The 17,500-nt window shown below is 45.0% G+C and overlaps 1 protein-coding gene and 1 long non-coding RNA gene across 7 annotated transcripts in view; one reads left to right on the top strand and one right to left on the bottom strand.

Annotated features, from left to right (window-relative positions):
* LOC118299773 overlaps window positions 1-472 on the bottom strand; it is a 4,731-nt gene extending 4,259 nt beyond the window's left edge. Inside the window, exon 1 of the long non-coding RNA XR_004789938.2 lies at window positions 1-472. This exon is cut by the window's left edge and continues 1,014 nt beyond it. This is a non-coding gene — a long non-coding RNA (uncharacterized LOC118299773).
* The window catches only part of LOC118299771 (WD repeat-containing protein 49-like), a 23,493-nt gene extending 7,468 nt beyond the window's left edge, over window positions 1-16,025 (top strand). The window contains exons 8-18 of one of the 6 annotated variants that reach the window (XR_007031722.1): window positions 486-653; window positions 1,615-1,763; window positions 2,369-2,602; window positions 3,669-3,833; window positions 4,410-4,525; window positions 5,529-5,659; window positions 10,744-10,845; window positions 10,988-11,095; window positions 12,088-12,278; window positions 12,373-12,509; window positions 14,144-14,271. Coding sequence is in view for 5 of the 6 variants with exons in the window: in XM_047335813.1 (XP_047191769.1) it covers window positions 486-653; window positions 1,615-1,763; window positions 2,369-2,602; window positions 3,669-3,833; window positions 4,410-4,525; window positions 5,529-5,659; window positions 10,744-10,845; window positions 10,988-11,095; window positions 12,088-12,278; window positions 14,144-14,341; window positions 14,894-15,055 (1,724 nt within the window). In the remaining variant the exon portion in view is untranslated. Of the gene's footprint in view, window positions 1-485; window positions 654-1,614; window positions 1,764-2,368; window positions 2,603-3,668; window positions 3,834-4,409; window positions 4,526-5,528; window positions 5,660-10,743; window positions 10,846-10,926; window positions 11,096-12,087; window positions 12,279-12,372; window positions 12,510-14,143; window positions 14,342-14,893 lie in introns of those variants that run through there. The other 5 variants (XM_047335813.1, XM_047335814.1, XM_035623766.2 and 2 more) reach the window with 5 other exon arrangements.
* The last annotated feature ends 1,475 nt before the right edge of the window (window positions 16,026-17,500 follow it).

Genomic DNA, 17,500 nt, shown 5'->3' with positions numbered 1-17,500 from the left:
TGGCATCTAGTGGTGAATACCTGTCACCTCACTTTCTCCTTCCAAAAGTATAGGAGAACCTCCGGTGCCCTTCAGGTAGAAGGTCTGTTCTGGGCTACCGTAGAAACCTGGCGGTACAACATGGTGGACTCGGACTCGGTGGAAGCGGACACGCTTTCCTGATGTAGATATAAGGAGCTCATAATCTTAATTTCTTCTTAATTTTTGTCTACATCCGCACTACTACATTTTAATTTTTAAAACTCATCCAATCCCAATCCCAGCTGACTTTGGTTAAGAGGCGCAGTGCTCTCACAATCACACCCTTTGTCAATTGGAAAAGTCTCCAATTAACTCAACCCCGGTCTGCATGTGTTGGTACTGTGGGAGGAAGCCGGGGAACCCGGAGTGAACCCACGTTTGCGGACCTTTTCTGGATGTAGTAATGTGAATTACAGTATCTGCCACACCTAATTTACTTTCTGACTCTTTCCTGCTCCCTGCAGTCCGTTACCTGGGCTCACTGGAGGCCTTTGTGTCGTGTAGCACCTGCCCACAGAGCAGCATGGTGATTGGCTGGAGGGAAACAGACGGACGGAGTCTACGGGTCACCTCTTTCCTCACAAAGAGGGGAGTGTGGGACATGGACCACCACCATGGACTCAATCTGATAGGTGGGGGAGAATGTGTGTTTAGCAGTTATAATGTTTTCTGTGGCTCATGAAAATAGCTTTTAAAAGTTTTGGGGAGGAAAATGACGACGACGATGATGTCATCAGAGGAGCTGGAGCTTGACTGATACGAAGGACTAAAAGTGAGGATATCTCGACCTCTGCTGTACTGAACTGAACCTTTCTCTTTGTAATTTGTCTCTTGTGTGTCCCAAAATTTTATTATGTCTGAATAATGAAATATTTTGGGGTTTATAATTAGTTTAGGTTGGGTCGCTGGTGGCTCTGCACTGAGTGTGTAACGCAGCTCCTGTCCGATCATAGATGTCAGATATTTCACTGCACCGTATTCTGCAACGCCACAATTCTTGACCTCGTGATAAAATTGTGTTCAACTTTGAAAAAAATACGTTTTTTTGTGCACATTACTTATAGATAAAGCAGATTTTATCTCTGGTAAAGAGAAGTTTGATGTAAAAACAAGTCTAAAATGATGTAATTTCATTTTGAATATTTTTTCTTCTTCCACAATGCTCCACGAATGAATAATATTTATTAATCTTTGACTTATTAATTCGAGTTGTTTTTTATTTATTCAGCCCCAAACCGCAAAGTGTTCTAAGAGGGTTTTTACATTAATTAATAATATATGATGCTGTGTATCCTTAAGCGCTTGATTTGAATGAGGAAAAGTTTTATAAATCTAAACTTACAGGGAGAATGACTGTGCGAATATATTGTACAAGAAATGTTCAGTACTACGTGGTTAAAGTATGATCTATCAAATGTGAATGGGTTTACTCGGAATGGGTGAATGGTTTCTGTAACCCATACATGAAGAGACATCAGAACTTCAGAAGTCCTCCGCTGAATCGTTTGTGAGCGACCGGAAACAAAATGGCTCATTGTTGTCAATTGCTGTTAGCGGCTGTGCTAATTTGGGATGTCGTAATTGGTTCTGCAGCCACAGCCGGCGTGGATCACCAGGTCTTGCTGTGGAACCCGTCGGTGACCTCGGAGCCGGTGTGCGCGCTCGGTGGCCACGCGAGCCCCGTCCTCGCCGTTCGCTTCATGCAGACCAAGCAACAACTGCTCAGCTACTCCAAAGATAAGGTGGGAGTGTGCGTCCCTGAGTGCAGCGCTCTGCAAAGAAATGATAACGCGATGATGAAGAGCCCCCCCCCCCCCCTTGAAATATTAATTGTGACATCCTCGCCGTGATTCCTGCAGAGGAGGGAGGCTGCGGCGCAGTTCACACCGAGCAAAATGAAGTCCACCCTACCCTTCAAACCCTCTTTCCTTCTGATGACAAGAGGATGTCGGTGCTTGTTTTAGCTTTTCCTCTCCCTGTTGTCGCCCTGCGCATGTTGTTTGCATTCTCTTTGGCTTTGCCGAGGAGAATGAATATTTCAGGCGAGATTTACGATCCATCTGCCTCCTCCCCTCAAACGCCATCTGCCGTCGCGAAAAACTCTGAGCGCCTCACCTCAGTTTCCCCTGGAAGACTTTCTGGAACAGCAGCAGTCACGTTGTGTCGTGCCGTGAGGCAACATGGCGGCGTCCTTGTGAAGTGTCACTCTGTGTGACGCGCTGTGCAGAGGCTGCCACAGTGGCCGTCCTTCTCAGCAGGGATTCCACAATGTCTTTTCATAACCATCGTTTTTCTTTCTGTAGCTTCCACCCTCACAAAACGCGTGCACCTTTTATCGTCTCCTCAGGTTCTGTGTCTGTGGGATGTGTCCAGCCAGCAGTGTGTTCACCGTCTGGCTGGTGTGTTCCCGAGGACACAGGAGGACACACACACCCTCCTGTTCCTCCACGAGGAGCGTCACCTCCTCCTGCTCTCCTTCAACAGCCTGCTTCTCCTGCTGGAGACCGTGAAGGAGGAGAAGAGGACCAGCAGCCACGAACAGCCTGTCACCTGTGTGCTGTACAACAGTCTGTTCAGACAGGTATGTCTTATTCCCAGAGAGATATTTCCATATTAAGGCCCCTAGGCCCTATACTGTAGATAACTGATGTGTTAGGATGTGCTATTTAGACAGTAGATTAGGTAAGAGAGGGGGAAGCTCAGATACTGATGAATAGTTGAGTTCGAAAAGTTCATTCTTGGCCGTGGTTGACGAAACAATCACATTTTGTGGTCCATGAAGTAGCTTTGCAGCTTTTGACCACATCCCATGCTCTTTTTTTTGTTTGCCCAGTTGTCACGTCAAATATGTTCACATTTTCTCTGAGAAGCGTCCATTATGAAGGTAATTACGTATGATCGAAAGCTACTAAATGGACCCTGATGTTAGATTGTTTTGTTGAGCCTGCAATTTTTTCTTCAAAAAAATTGAATGCAAAAATATGAATGCAAATGTGGGTTTGCATATCAGGATTAAATACTGTTTAACCTAAATGTATTAAGGTGCAACAGTGATGACACTTAAGATTGCACGGGTTTGATAAAACAGTGGCACTTCATTGAGGGATTACACTTTCTAACTTTTATTAATATAAAACATATTTCGTAATAATATGTGTTTTTCACGTTTTGTCTCCTCTGCCTCAATGACACATCTATACAGCCAATATTAGTTTCCCATACAGTAGAGCCACTCCGCACAAAATAAAAAATAACTAATGCTTCGTATATGAATATCTCTCATCTTGTAAAGTACACCCACTCTTGTCTCGTATTCTCTTTTTTTTTGCCTGCTTTTATTTCCACTTGACAGGAGCACTGGCAGCATATTTTTTCGTCGGCCGGTGACTGAGCGCGCAAATGAAGTGAAAACAAAGCGAGGAGAATTGTTTGATGCTGTCTGAGAGTCATGAAAGAATATATCAGCCGAATAAAACTCTTGATGATTGATGCCATCTCTCTCTCCCCCTCCCACCCTCTCTCTCTGTCTCTCTGTGTGCGTGTGCGTGTGCGTGTGCGTGTGCGTGTGCGTGTGCGTGTGTGTGTGTGTGTGTGTGTGTGTGTGTGTGTGTGTGTGTGTGTGTGTGTGTGTGTGTGTGTGCGTGCAGGTAGTCAGCAGTGACTCTGCTTCCTCTGTGATCTGCTGGCAGGCTGACACAGGCCAAAAGGTCAAGCAGTTCCACCGTTGCCATGGCAACGCAGAGATCTCCACCATGGCCCTGGACGGTACGCAGACGAGGCTGTTCACCGCAGGCACTGACGGAGAGGTCAAGGTAAGTGGACCCAACACACACACAAACACTGTACGCTCACTGAAATGCAAAGAGGCCGGTGAACGGAGTTTGTCGAAAAAGATGAGACAAAAAAAGGTGAAGTGACAGACTTTGATAGAACATTTCAAATGATTCCTAAGGATTTGTTATCAATCAATCAAGAGTAGTCGTCACTGCCAACAGAAGAATCAGGCACCTCACGGGCCAATTAGATATAAAATCCATCAACTCGAAATCCAAACGGCATCATCGTGCTAAAATGAACAGACAAGAGTCGGATGTTACCTGAGGGCTAATGAGTGATGGAAGGAGAATAGTAGCTCAACCTCTCCACGGGGGACCAAAGCCCATTATCATCGCCTTTGTCACCATTTACTGAAAGAACAAGCGAAAAGATACACTTTCACACAAAAATCTTGCTTTCTCCGTGACACAAAGTAAACAAACAAACAAACAAAAAAACTCCTGCTAAACTTCCCGAGACAGTGTCAGTGTTTTCTGCTGGCATTCTGGATGCACTTCGGAAAATTGAGCTCATTTGGTTCTTGTGCTTGCACATTCGTGTGTCATTTGCAGGTGTGGGACTTCAACGGGCGCTGCCTCCACAGAATGAATGCCGGCCTGGGTCGGGCCGTGGAGATCACACAGGTCCTGCTGCTGAAGAGGAGCATACTGGTGATGGGCTGGGAAAGGTACTGGAGACACGTGTGTAGCAAAGTGTGATTATTATGATGCTTTTACAACATGCATATTCAGTTTCACACAAAATGTGAAATTCTGAAAAACGAAAAAATGTAAGACCCTGACAAATATTAGCGGTTTTGATACAGCAAGACAGGCATCGAGTGTGTGTGTGTGTTTGTGTGTTTGCATATTGTGTGAGCATGAGATTGCACCTGTCAAAGAGTCAGATTGAGAGAGTGTGTGTGTGTGTATGCAAGAAATATTGTGTCTGTGCGTGTCTGTGCGTGTCTGCCATGCGACTCGCAGCCAACCAGACATCTGGACCCTAACGAGTCTGAGTGCTCCGAGGTGCTCGCAATCACTCTAGCATCTCTGCCTTAAAATTGTGTGCCTGTATGTGTGTGTTTCTTTGTGTCGCATCTGCTCTTCATCTTCATCTCTCATCATCCTCTTTTTGCAGCAGGTGAGCGAGCTCAGCAGTGTGCTGTCAACAAGTTAATACACTCCATATCGCTCTCAGTCTTTTTGACTCTTCTCCACAGACACACACACACACACGCACACATACGCACACACACGCACACACACAGGCACATTGCTCATTGCTGGTGTCACAGTGGTAAAGAGAACACAACGACAGATCCGCTGCAGAAGCAGAAAATACTGTTACTCCTCACATCCACCACAGTTCAATCCGCAGCGTCGAGCCGCCTTCTGCTGCTCTCGCCATCTCACACAGGATGAAATATCAACATCCCTCCAAGTGTCGCATCCCTCAATTTTCTATTTCATGTCCAGTAGCGGCACAACAATGAAAAAAACCAAAACAAACTTCTGCGATGACACAGAACAAAAGGATTTTGAGATGCAGATCTCATGGCAGGGTGTTGTTGCTGAAACCTATGGAGATGATGCATATGTGGAAGTGTCTTGAATACATTTTGCACCGTAGTGTACAGGAACAACCGCTACTTACAATACCTGCTCCTCTCGGTGTCTCCCTCTCCGTAGGATGCTAACGGTTTTCCGGTTGCATTCCTTCGCGCAGTCTTTAGTGGAGCCCTCTGAGTGGAAGGGAGGTGTTCAACACCGCAGTGATCTGCTCTGTGCCGCGTTCCAGCCTCCACAGACTCTGGTCACAGGTGTGTGTGTGTGTGTGTGTGTGTGTGTGTGTGTGTCTGTGTTTGTTCGTGTCTTATTCGTGTAATATAATCACAAGTGTTTACAAACGTTAAGCATTTATCGATGATAAAACAACGGGAAAATGAACTTACCGTTAATGCCGTGTGTGTACCGTCAACCTGTCTTTGCGCAGAGGAGCGCTCGCGCATGTGCACCCTTGTAATTTTGTGTTTGCTCTTTTCTTTCAAAAATGCACTCTCATGACTTAAATTAAGAACGAAGGCTCACGGGGAGCAAAGAGAGAGAGAGAGAGAGATGAGAAGAGAGAAAAATAAAAACAAAGGCTCGGAAGTGAAAATGAAGAATATCAGTGGAACGAGAAGTAACTGGCAGCAATTATCCGCTGATAAAAGTAAATAGTGTTGTTGCCAAAGGACTAATGCTGCACACGGCTCTCTGCCAGAAATAGCCCCGATGTGTGTCTGTGCACAAGTACATGTGCAGGCGGAAAAAGAGACTTCATATACTTTATTTCGGAATTCGCTATCAAACAATGCGTATACTGTAACTCAGAACGTTTTGCGAATGCCCTGCACTTGTCAACAAATGTTCATATCATTAATACGAGCCTGGGGGAAATAGTGTAAACTTCAACTGAAAGTGATCTTAAACTGCATGTGTGGTTATAACTATAAAGCAGATCCAGCGGACCCGTTCAAATCAGAGCTCTTCCCCAATGGCCTTTGTTAGGGAAAACCGCCCGGCTGAAATTTTACTCGGCAGCTTTCTTCTCGTGAATCAGTGTTTAATTCCTCGGAGGAACAACAGCCTCCCACTCCTCTGTTGTGAGCTGTCGCTCGCCTCCACCACAGACGGAAATCTTTTCACGCGCGAGCCCCTTAACTGCCAAGTTCCTCCCTAATTAAATTTTCTGATTTTGCTATTTTAGAGGTAGGTGAACCGTGAAGGTCGAGAAAATATATATGATGGGTCGGAAAACAAAACAAAACCACACCTTCAGGACCATCCTCTGTGAGAGAGAAATCAAGATATATTTCCAATGAGAAGCTACAAACACTTCTCATTACAGTTACTCCTATTCTTTACTTGCATTTTCTCATTTTGATTTCTAATCCTTTCTTTTTTGTGCGTGTGTGTGCGTGTGTGTGTGTGTGTGTGTGTGTGTGTGTGTGTGTGTGTGTGTGTGTGTGTGTGTGTGTGTGTGTGTGTGTGTGTGTGTGTGTGTGTGTGTGTGTGTGTGTGTGTGTGTGTGTGTGTGTGTGTGTGTGTGTGTGTGTGTGTGTGTGTGTGTGTTTGTGAGAGAGAGAGAGAGAAAGAGAGAGATTTAATATAACCATAACTAAACACTACCCACACAGATGTGGGGGGAACAATGATTCAGCCCAACAGAATTCCTCTTCTGTTTTCTGTGTTGTCATTGTGTTTTTTTCTCTCCATTTTTTTCATATTTTTTGGGGGCTGTAAAAGGATGAGCCGACAGGATTTAGGGGATCTTTAGTTTTGTGTTTAAAATCTCACCGGCACTTTGTTGGAGTGCAGAAATGCTGTGCGCTGCTGGCTAATGGAGGAGCAGATGAGATCAATCACTCTTCTACTCCACTTCTGTGCGTTCATGCAGACATCGGAAGCTTGTCTCCAAAGTTTGTGCGCATGAGTTTTCAGTTTTTTTAGAGACTCCAGGCAATTCAACCATGTGGCACTTTTACAAAACTCAATCAACACAACTCAGTAAAGAAACTGGAAACTCTCCTGTTACCTGGAGAGAGAGAAAATCAACACCCTCACAAAAGACAAGCAAAGTGACTCATCCTGTTGAGGTCTTGAGCATGTGAAGGCGGCGTACTTAAAAAAATACCAGCAAGGCCCCTCAGCGATCATTACGCTCTTTTTTTTTTGGGAGGGGGGATTTTTCTGCCTGAGGGATTGAACTGGCAACCCTCCAGTCACCGGTCCACTCGTGTAACCATCAAACTACAAAACACTTTGAAGCCAATATGCCCCAGTACGCTCTTCAGTTTCTGAAGTTGTATCACTTTGGGGGGGGTCACGTACCGAAAAGTTCAGTTTCAGTTTATCAGTCGGGTGCGGGAGCAGGCTGCAGACGCAAACTGCAGACCTTCCTCTGGCCACGTCAACTCCACAGATAAGTGCAGAGAGAGGGAGGGAGATGGAGCGGTAGATTAGAGAGAGAGAGTCTGTGTGTGTGTGTGTGTGTGTGTGTGTGTGTGTGTGTTTGTGTGGAAGGGGAAGTGGTTTGGAAGGAAATTAACAGTTGGAGCTGCAACAAAAATCACAATTCAGGAGTTACTTTGTGAACTTGGAAACTTGCTCAGAGTTCCCTCTCTTGATTGTGTTCAGCTCCTCTCTCTGCCTGCTTCCTGTCTTTTTTCCCAGTTTCAAACTGACACTCCCTGTTCGATTCTGTTCACTTTTGTTTTCTTCCTAGTTAGCCTGCTTCATTTCTTCCCCCCACCCACATACTCACACACACACACACACACACACACACACACACACACACACACGGCCCCGCGCTGCTGCACGCTCCACCTTCAATTTAATCCAAATGCTCATATTTAAATTATGTTTATAAAAGCTTTCTCAGTGGGGGTGAGAGGAAATGAGTACTTTCTATCTTTCGTGTGTGTCGCGTGTGTGTGGTGTGTGTGTGTGTGGTGTGTGTGTGTGTGTGTGTGTGTGGTGTGTGTGTGTCTGGTGTGTGTGTGGTGTGTGTGTGTGTGTGTGTGTGTGTGTGTGTGTGTGTGTGTTAATGCGTTAATGTGGCAGGTTTGGGGGGGTTGTGTATGCAAGAAAGAAAGAATAATATCATACAGTATATGTCGGTGTGTGTGTGTGTGTGTGTGTGTTTGTGCAGTTCTCTGCATTTTCTGCCTTTAACCATCACCAATTACTTTAGTCAAAAGCTGATGCAAGAAATTGAAAAGGCAGAAATATTTTGCAGCTCGCCGGTAATGAATCCCCTGCTTTTTTCTGTGATTCCTTTTGTTCATAACCTGCTGTCAATCAGCGGGTGCTCTCCAGGGCTTGGCGACTTGTCTGATGAATGCAAAGGATTCACCTCATGAATAGTGCTTTATATTATAACTTCAACCACATCGTGTCTGTGGAATAGAGTTGATGGCTGCCTGGAGAACTGCATTTTTCTCCTTCATGAACACATTGGGCAGATCAAGCATATGATTTATCTGCATTTTATTTGGGAATAGTTTATTCTGTCGTCAGAGGTCCTGATGAACCCAGATCAACAAAACAAAATCATAAAATGATGTAATGCATTCATGAATTTCTCTCCCTCTCTCGTTTCCTCACCTCTGGGTTCAATTGGAACAAAGGATGAATCCCATCCGCGTCCTCGCGTCCCGTACGCTTTCCACACAGTTTCCACTCGCACCAAAGCCAAAAGAAAAATGAAAGGTGGATGTGAACTATCGACAGCGTTATTTCCTGCGTTAACTATGTTTTTGGCAAATTCCTTTCTTCTCCAAATCCGCTAAGCACAAAGGCGGCTGCTCAAGAGCCGGCGACGCATTCGCTTCAGTTGGCGGCGCGCTTCTTCGGGGTTTGCGGCGAGTAATGCTGTTTTCACATCAAAGCACGCGTGCTGCCAAATGATGTGTTAATGCAGCCAGTGAAAGCTGCCATGACGACCAGTGACAAAAGTCATTTCAAAGTTGCGTGTTGTGTGTGTGTGTGTGTGTGTGTGTGCGTGTGTGCGTGTGTGTGTGCGTCTGTGTACATGCATTTGTTTGTTTGTGTCTCAAGTTGAATCAAGTTGCAGCAGGAGCATTTGGCTGATGTGGGACCGAAGCCTCCTCATCCATATTCAAGGTCTTTGCTAGGTTCCGCTTGGCTTCTCTCAAACAGACACGCACGCACGCACACACACACAGCAGGGGTACACAGGGGTCCTGTGTATCTCCTTCAGCCGAAACCTCCCCCTTCCCGCTCTTCCTCCTCTCCTCGGATCCCTTAATCCTCGCTGGCTGAACACCTTCCAGGCGACCGGCGAACAACTCATCTGAACTTTGACGGACAGCCAAAAATCTTTCAGAAATGCAAAATTACAATGCCGAATGACAGCGGTGACATATTTCTTTTTTTTAAATTTTTAAAAAAAAAAATCAGATGATGCTCTGATTTACAATGCGCGCCGTGTACTTCAAATGTCTTTGTGGAAAAGTTAGGGACTTCAAGAGCAACTCCACTGACTTTACACATCCAAGTCTACTCGCAGCTCTTGAGCAGTACTAGGTGGAAGAAAGAAAAAAGGCTTTGTTAAGCCTTTTACATAAAGTTTACTGGTATCGCACACCTGGATCTCCAGCGGTGCATTGTGGGTAATGCAGGAGCCAGGTTTTGAAGAATCTTCTGAGCAGAAAGGGAAAGTCTCTGTCTGCAGCATCGGCTTTGACTTTTTTGAGTCAGCGCTATGTCTAATCGGAGGAGTGCCCTCACAGAAAAGGAGCCGAGTGTGTTTCCTCCATGTTTTTTCCTTTCACTGATGAACATGTGTCTCTGTATCTCTGTGCTGTGACTTGTATGTGGTCAAATGAACATCACTGAAATGAACATAAATGATCATTATGATGCTAAAACTGATTGCGCAGTGTAATGGCGACAGAGAAAAGACTCCATCCGCGTTTATATTGGTCCCCCAGTTATTCACACACACACACACACACACACACACGCACACATTGAAGATTATAAGCACTTTCTCTCGATGTGACTGTGAAGGGTTGAGTGGTGGAACAGATGGAAGCTGGGCACCGATGTTGAGTTCTATCATCTTTTAAGTGGTTTTTTCGGTGGCAGGCTTGCGTCACGCAGCAACACAAAGAAAGTGAAAGCGTGTGTGTTGACCAAAGGGTTTTTGTGTAAATTTGATATTTCTTTTGAAAATGTGATGTTTTCTCTCTCTCTCTCTGTGAAGCGCCTCAAGCGCACGAAGCCTTGGGAATTTTCTTTTTTTATTTTGGAATACCCAAACTGCAAAGTGCAGTTTTAAGTAAGTTTCTGAAAAAGAAAATCGTTTCCTCTTTGTTTTGTCTCACTCCTGCAGGAAGCTACGATGGAGAGATCATAGTGTGGAACAATGGCACAGAGAAGGCGTTGAGGAGGCTGCAGCCACGTGCTGAACAGGAGGACGACAGGACGCAGCAAGGTCTCACAAATCATTTCCACAGACCCTTTGTTCTGCAAAAAGTTGAGACGTGTCAGTGTAACTCTTAAAACCCCCCCCCAGATGAAATCACATTGGAACCTGTGATCTGTCCGAATTCTTCGCTCGACTCTCCATTTTCTAGGCGATTCCACTGCTCGTCATCTCAGTTCGGATGGAAAAACGGATTCGGAGGCCTCCATTGCCACCACCAGGTTGTTCTTCATACCAGGACGCACATCTGCAGCTACAGGTGACAACATACAAAAACAAATATTTAGCCGTGCAATCCCTGCGATTAGGTTGTGGAGGACATTGGAGATGTTTGATGATGCAGCATTGGATCTGTGCCTGAAAAGATAACGGAAGTTATTACAAAACAAATTGGTTCAATTTGAGTAGTTATAGTTAATGCACTACAGTTACTTCAGACAGTTGAGCAACAATCGTTCACCTTTTTCAATGGCATATACACTGCACTGCATCATACGTGTGTCGTTTTGTCGTGAAAATGAACAGTGGCACACTTTCACATTACTCCATGTGCACTGTGTTTACACATTACAAAGTCGGTGAGGCTGCAGGTACAGTATCTTTTCCTGAGGTACAGTATCTCCACATCAGCGATTGTTTAATGTGTTGAGTTTGCCTCAAGTTCTCCCTTTTTACGCTTCTTTTCATTTGCAGCTGCTTGAGCTCTGAAAATGACTTCCCCTTCTTTCTTTTATCAATACCTGTGGTTGCTTTTTTAAAAATTTTGTTTGTTTTATTTGATTTATTCTCAGTTTATTCCTACAGTAGCGGCTGAAAGGAGGATTAGGGCCACACGTGATTTCTTTTTTTTGTTTAAAAGTCAGAATTCTAAAGTCAGAATTCTGAGAATAAAGTCAGAATTCTGCATTTGAGTCACTTCGCCATGCAGGACGGGGAAAACACAGGTCAAAGATGTCGTCCCTAAGGGATTTTTTGCGTGCTCGAGGGGTCTGGAAGAAGCAATATCATTAATGGAGGACCATAAGGTGAGTGAGTTCTGAGTTTAAAGTCACTCCCAAAAACATTTCACGTGTGGCCCCGATCCGCTTCCGTACCGCTGCTTCTGCTGCTTGGTTAAAAAAACAAAACAAGCAGACACGAGAAGTCTCTGGGCCCTGGCGTTTATGTCTGCCGACTTGTTTAGACTGAACCTTTGTCTCAAACACGCAGACACACACAGTCTGAGCAGCGTTGTGTCTGAAAACCCACCAGGCGGTGCAGACCTGGTGTCCTGCGGAGGTTCGGGCGTGGTCAGGCTCTGGAACACCTTCCGCAGTCGTCCGGTGGGACAGTTCGCAGCCCACAACAGAGACCTGGGATCTATCGTCATGACTGTCAGCCCCTGTGGGAAGTACTTAGTCACTGCTGACAGAGAGGGAACCCTCAAGACATGGGACATACAGGTGGGTGTTTTGTTGCGCACACAGCGCGTGCGCATTGTACACGATCTGCTCCATAATCCACACTGAAACGTGTGTGTGTGTTCCCTGTGGGAAGAACACGCGGCAGAGTGAGAAAGGACAGACAGAGTGATGGAGACTGGCGAGCGCAGAGACGGAGAGAGACAGAGATCAGGAGACAAACTGCAATAGACGGTGGAGAAAGAGTGGGCCTCAGTATTTCTATTAGATCAGGCAAGTTGTTCACTCTGAAAAATGACAGCGCTGTCAGTCAAACTGACGCCTCTGCAGCTTATGCAACCACACCAGTCAATCACGAGCCGTTCTCCAGGCACGGAAAAAGTTCCGTAAAAAGGTTCACAAACAACATTTCCAGACGCTTGCCTTCCCCACATACAAGTCCTTTCTGGGAAATTTCAGAAAAATGTCTGGACGGATTTAGAAAAAATCTCCAAAGTTATGAATTTAATTTTACAGGCAGGTAGAATGAATGAGCGTTGTACTGTTTGCACTTTTAAAAAAAACCCCACAGAAATACTTGAATAATAGAAAATAAATGAATTACCATGTCATCTGTTGGCAAATCACTTCCACTAGAAGAAGCTAATTGTCAATACTTTCGGCCAAATTTGCGGATACTGATATGAACTCTATAGACATTACACACATTTAATAACCAGAGTTTCTGACCCTTTTGACTTTTTGACTCTTATGGAGACTGACATTGTGCCGCCGGTTACCAGGCGCAGCTGCATCACCGTCACGCTCATAATCGCAGTAAGAGAACACCCTCTCAGACACTATTCTGCCACAATATTCAGAGCTCAACCTCATCGCCGTTCACGAGAGAGGACGGATTCAGATGGGTGCGTCTCTTTTGGCTCCCAGTTTAATATGTGAAAATGCCGAGGTGGAAAGAAGTTGGGCCGGGGCGTCTCACTGTTCTGGCAGCAATCCTGTCCTTTAGGAAGTTGGCACATGCTCCGGCATCAGCTGGATGACTAACACGATTGCATAGAGGCCTATTCAGTGTTTTCTTCTCAGTCTCAGGAATCTGCAGTTCAGTACAAGGTCTCTCATTGACACTTTTATTTTAGATGTGACTCAACATGTAAAATAAAGTAAGTATTAACATCTCATTGCCTTACAAAAGAAACCTTTCAGGCTGATTACTATTTTCAGATTAGTAATCATTATCCATACATCAAACCTAAAACATTTCAAAATGTGATCTTTTTTCCTGAGCTTCCTGGTTCATTTGAACTATTGATCTTTCTAAATACATTGAAATAAGGAAACAGGTTGGACAGAGTTGATGAGATAGCATTTTTTTTCTTTTTTGTAGTTCTTGCCTTTCTTTTGTATGTCACTGTTTTATTTCATTTTATCTTTTTTTCATAATAGATCTGGGTGTTTTTACTTCAGCAAAGTAGATATGTTAAAAAAACTAACAAAAAGAGCACTTCACTTAACTCCATCCAAAATTGTAATAACTGGGCCAATTTTGTAGGAGTGTACCACCATCCATCCATCCATCGTCTACTGCTTTATCCATTTAGGGGTCGCGGGGGGGGGGGGCTGGAGCCAATCCCAGCTGACATTGGGCGAGAGGCGGGGTTCACCCTGGACAGGTCGCCAGCCTATCGCAGGGCCACATACAGAGACGGACAACCGTTCACTCTCACATTCACACCTACGGGCAATTCAGGGTCTCCAATGAACATAACCCCATTCTGCATGTCTTTGGACTGTGGGAGGAAGCCGGAGAACCCGGAGAGAACCCACGCATGCACGCGGAGAACATGCAAACTCCACACAGAAAGGCCCTGGTTGGGTGGAACTAACTGCTTTGCTCTCCCGTCCCTCAGCGTTATGTTCTCACGACGGAAGATGGAACAAGCAAAGAACCTCCCGACCTACTGTGTCATTCCCGCCCACACCTTGACCGCGTGACTCACCTGGAGACATGTCTCCATGGCAACGGGCTCCTCCTCCTCTCGGCCTCGTCAGACTGCAGTGTGGCCCTCGGCTACCTGCCTGGAGATACCATTGGTCTGTTCGGACAGGTACACAAACACACACACACACACACACGTACAGTAAATCTAGTTACATTTTTTTATTCAAACATTTCTCTTTAACGCTGTTGAATTCATACATTTTGCAAAGGTGAATTCTGGGGGTCCACGAGTAACAGCGACGCGATCGCTAAAATGGAAAACTTAGAACTGAAAAACAAAAAAACAACAAAGAACAATGAATCGATCAGTAAAAAAGTAAAATTGAGAGGTGGAAGTGGCCTTCTCAGACATGAACTGCCGCGCCTGTTTGCGTCGCTGCCTGGGACTAAAATAAAGCACCACGTTCACATCCAGCACATCAGGTTATCAAAAGATACACGGTTAATTATGAACATGTTGCCAGGCAAAGGAGGGGAATATAGTCCTTCACATTAAAGAGCTTTTCACCGCAGTCTGGTGAATGTTCCTCTGTGAGACCGTAGGCTGCATGCTACTCTGTTGGTTCAGAAAAGTCACAAGTTCATCTCGACACACCCACTCACTCGCTCAAACAATATTCTCGCCCGTCTCATCTCCACCGCTGGCCACCGTGTGTAGGAGGAGCTGTGGTGCTTGGACGGACCTCGACCGCTGCACCCACAGCGGGAACCAGAGCGGGACCAGAGAGTGACCACGGAGGGCGAGAAGACACCAGAGGTCACCTCCCATCTCCCAGTGAGACACGACTCAACACCTCAGCAGAGGGAGGAGCGGTGGTGATAAAGGTGGAGGACAGTGGGACGGCACAAATGGACAGAAAATAACCATAATTCAGGGATTAGAGATGAGTCTGCTAAATCACATTGTGCTGTAAATGTATATTTTTTTTCGTTTCACTGACTGTGTTCTTCTGTCTGATAACGCTGCAAATGTGTTTCTGCAGTTAGATAACTTGGTCTACCGTGATCCTGAGAAAATCCCCTCAAATTTTCATACGCAGTGCGTTTTTTGGCGTTTCTCAAACTAAATTATCCACGACAGAACTAGACAATTGTCTGCCACGCAACAACGGTGCTGAATAACTTTGACCTGAATCTCCACAGACGTCTGTCGTACAGTCATCGGACCTTCGTGATGCTCCCCATTATGATTTATAAAGAAATGAAGGAGATCAGGCTGCACGGTGGTGTAGTGGTCAGCGCTAGTCGTCCTACAGGGTTCGAATCCCGGGGCGAACCAGCCAGGGGCCTTTCTGTGTGGATTTTGCATGTTCTCCCCGTGTATGCGTCCGATCTCTCCGGGTTCTCCGGCTTCTCCGGCTTCCTCCCGCAGTTCAAAGTCAGGACTGGGTTAGGTTGATTGGAGGCTCTAAATTGACCTGTAGGTGTGAATGTGAGAGTGATAGGTCGGCGACCTGTACCCAGTCTCTCGACTGGCTCCCTTAAATGGATAAAGCGGGAGATGATGGATGAAAGAGATCACAGTCCACATTATTATCTGGGGGAATCAGAATGGGCCTTATGGTTTTTAAACTGATTGCACTGTTGCTCTACAAATGTTCAGTCAGGGTCCGGTCGAGTTCTCTCTCTCTCTGTCGTTGCCAGTGGGGTAGCTTCAGGCTCTACACAGAGCCGACAACGCACATTAGAGATTTCGATTTTCTGTTTTTTTTGGTTGCCCTGGGGTCAATGCATACGCAAACCAGGGAAAGAAAAGAACATTCGAATAATTAAACTAAGCCTCAAAGATGTCCTTGAGTCAAATGTTTTGTTTTCATTTTGCAATTTCTTTTGACTGTATTTAATGATCATGTGGTTGTATAGTCTAAATAGATATGAGCCGTGTTTGCCAGACAGGACTGTCTTTGCACAATTACTGCCCATCAGGCAGACGCTACTGGAGTGTGAAGTCCCGGACTACAAGGCTGGCAAAACAGTTTTTTTTCCCCCTCGGGCCATTAGGCTTGTGAACGCACAGTGCACTTTCCCAGTAGCCTAACATTGAACACTGGATCACTGACTTGTTTGGAATATTTTAATATTTTAACAATCCCTTTCTTTCTTTTCTTTGTCTTTTATACTTTTCTTTTTATTTGCAGTACTTCAATTATTGATTAAGCATGTCTACTTTGCACACATGATATGCACAATGCACTTTTATATTCTTTTACTCTTTTTATTTTTAAAGGGAGGATGACCAAAGTAAGATTTTCATTGTGCGGCGTAACATGGACTGTTTTTACTGTGCATTTACTCGGCACACTCACCCACTCACTCAAACAATATTCTCGCCTGTCTCGTCTCCACCACTGTCCATCGTGTGTCGGAGGAGCTGTACATTGAAATAAGGAAACAGGTTGGACGGAGTGGATGAGTTAACATTTTTTTTCTTTTTTGTAGTTCTTGCCGTTCTTTTGCATTTCACTGTTTTATTTCATTTTTATCTTTTTTTCATATTAGATCTGGGTGTTTTTTTTCTCCAGCAAAGCAGATCTGCCTCTCACGTCAACCCAGAGATCCACCCTGACCAACATTCATTCAAATATGACTGCTTTCTGAATCCAGACGGGAGCAAGAAAACAATTTTTTACATGGGAGGGAAGAAGGTGCATTATTACACCATGCCCTGGGGTGCTGGGCTCACCAAGTGTCCTGGACGTTTCTTTGCCATCACTGGGATAAAACTGTTTGTTTTCCTCAGGTTGGCCCACTTTGAGATTGAGCTGACGAATCCGGATGAGAACATACCTGACATTGACAGCAAACGATGGGGCTTTGTATCCCTGCACCCTGAAAGAGACATACAGTTCCGATACAGACTCAGATTCTAAACCACTTAATCACTTTCACTCCCCTCACAAAATGTCTTCTGATTCTGATCATCTTTCATTTAACAATTATTTTTTGAGGAAATAATTCAACTCAATTCAACTCAATTTTATTTATACAGCGCCAAATCACAACATACTCAAGGCACTTCACATAGTGAGGTCACTATTACAATATTACAGGGAAAACCCAACAAATCCCAAAATGAGCAAGTGCTTGGCAACTGTGGAGGAGAAAAAAAACTACCTTTTAACAGGAAGAAATCGGTGGCAGAACCGGACTCAATTGTGGTCAGAACATCTCTCTCGACCGGTTGGGGTGAGGAGAATAATGGGGGAGAGAGGAAAGGTGGGCAGAAAGAGGGAGAGAGAGAACAGCTGTACAACCGCCGCTTTAA

Source organism: Scophthalmus maximus, chromosome 11 (assembly GCF_022379125.1).
Source record: "Scophthalmus maximus strain ysfricsl-2021 chromosome 11, ASM2237912v1, whole genome shotgun sequence".
NCBI lineage: Eukaryota > Metazoa > Chordata > Actinopteri > Pleuronectiformes > Scophthalmidae > Scophthalmus > Scophthalmus maximus.
The sequence above is the reverse complement of the archived record's forward strand: the minus strand, read 5'-3'. Positions and strand labels throughout refer to the sequence as shown.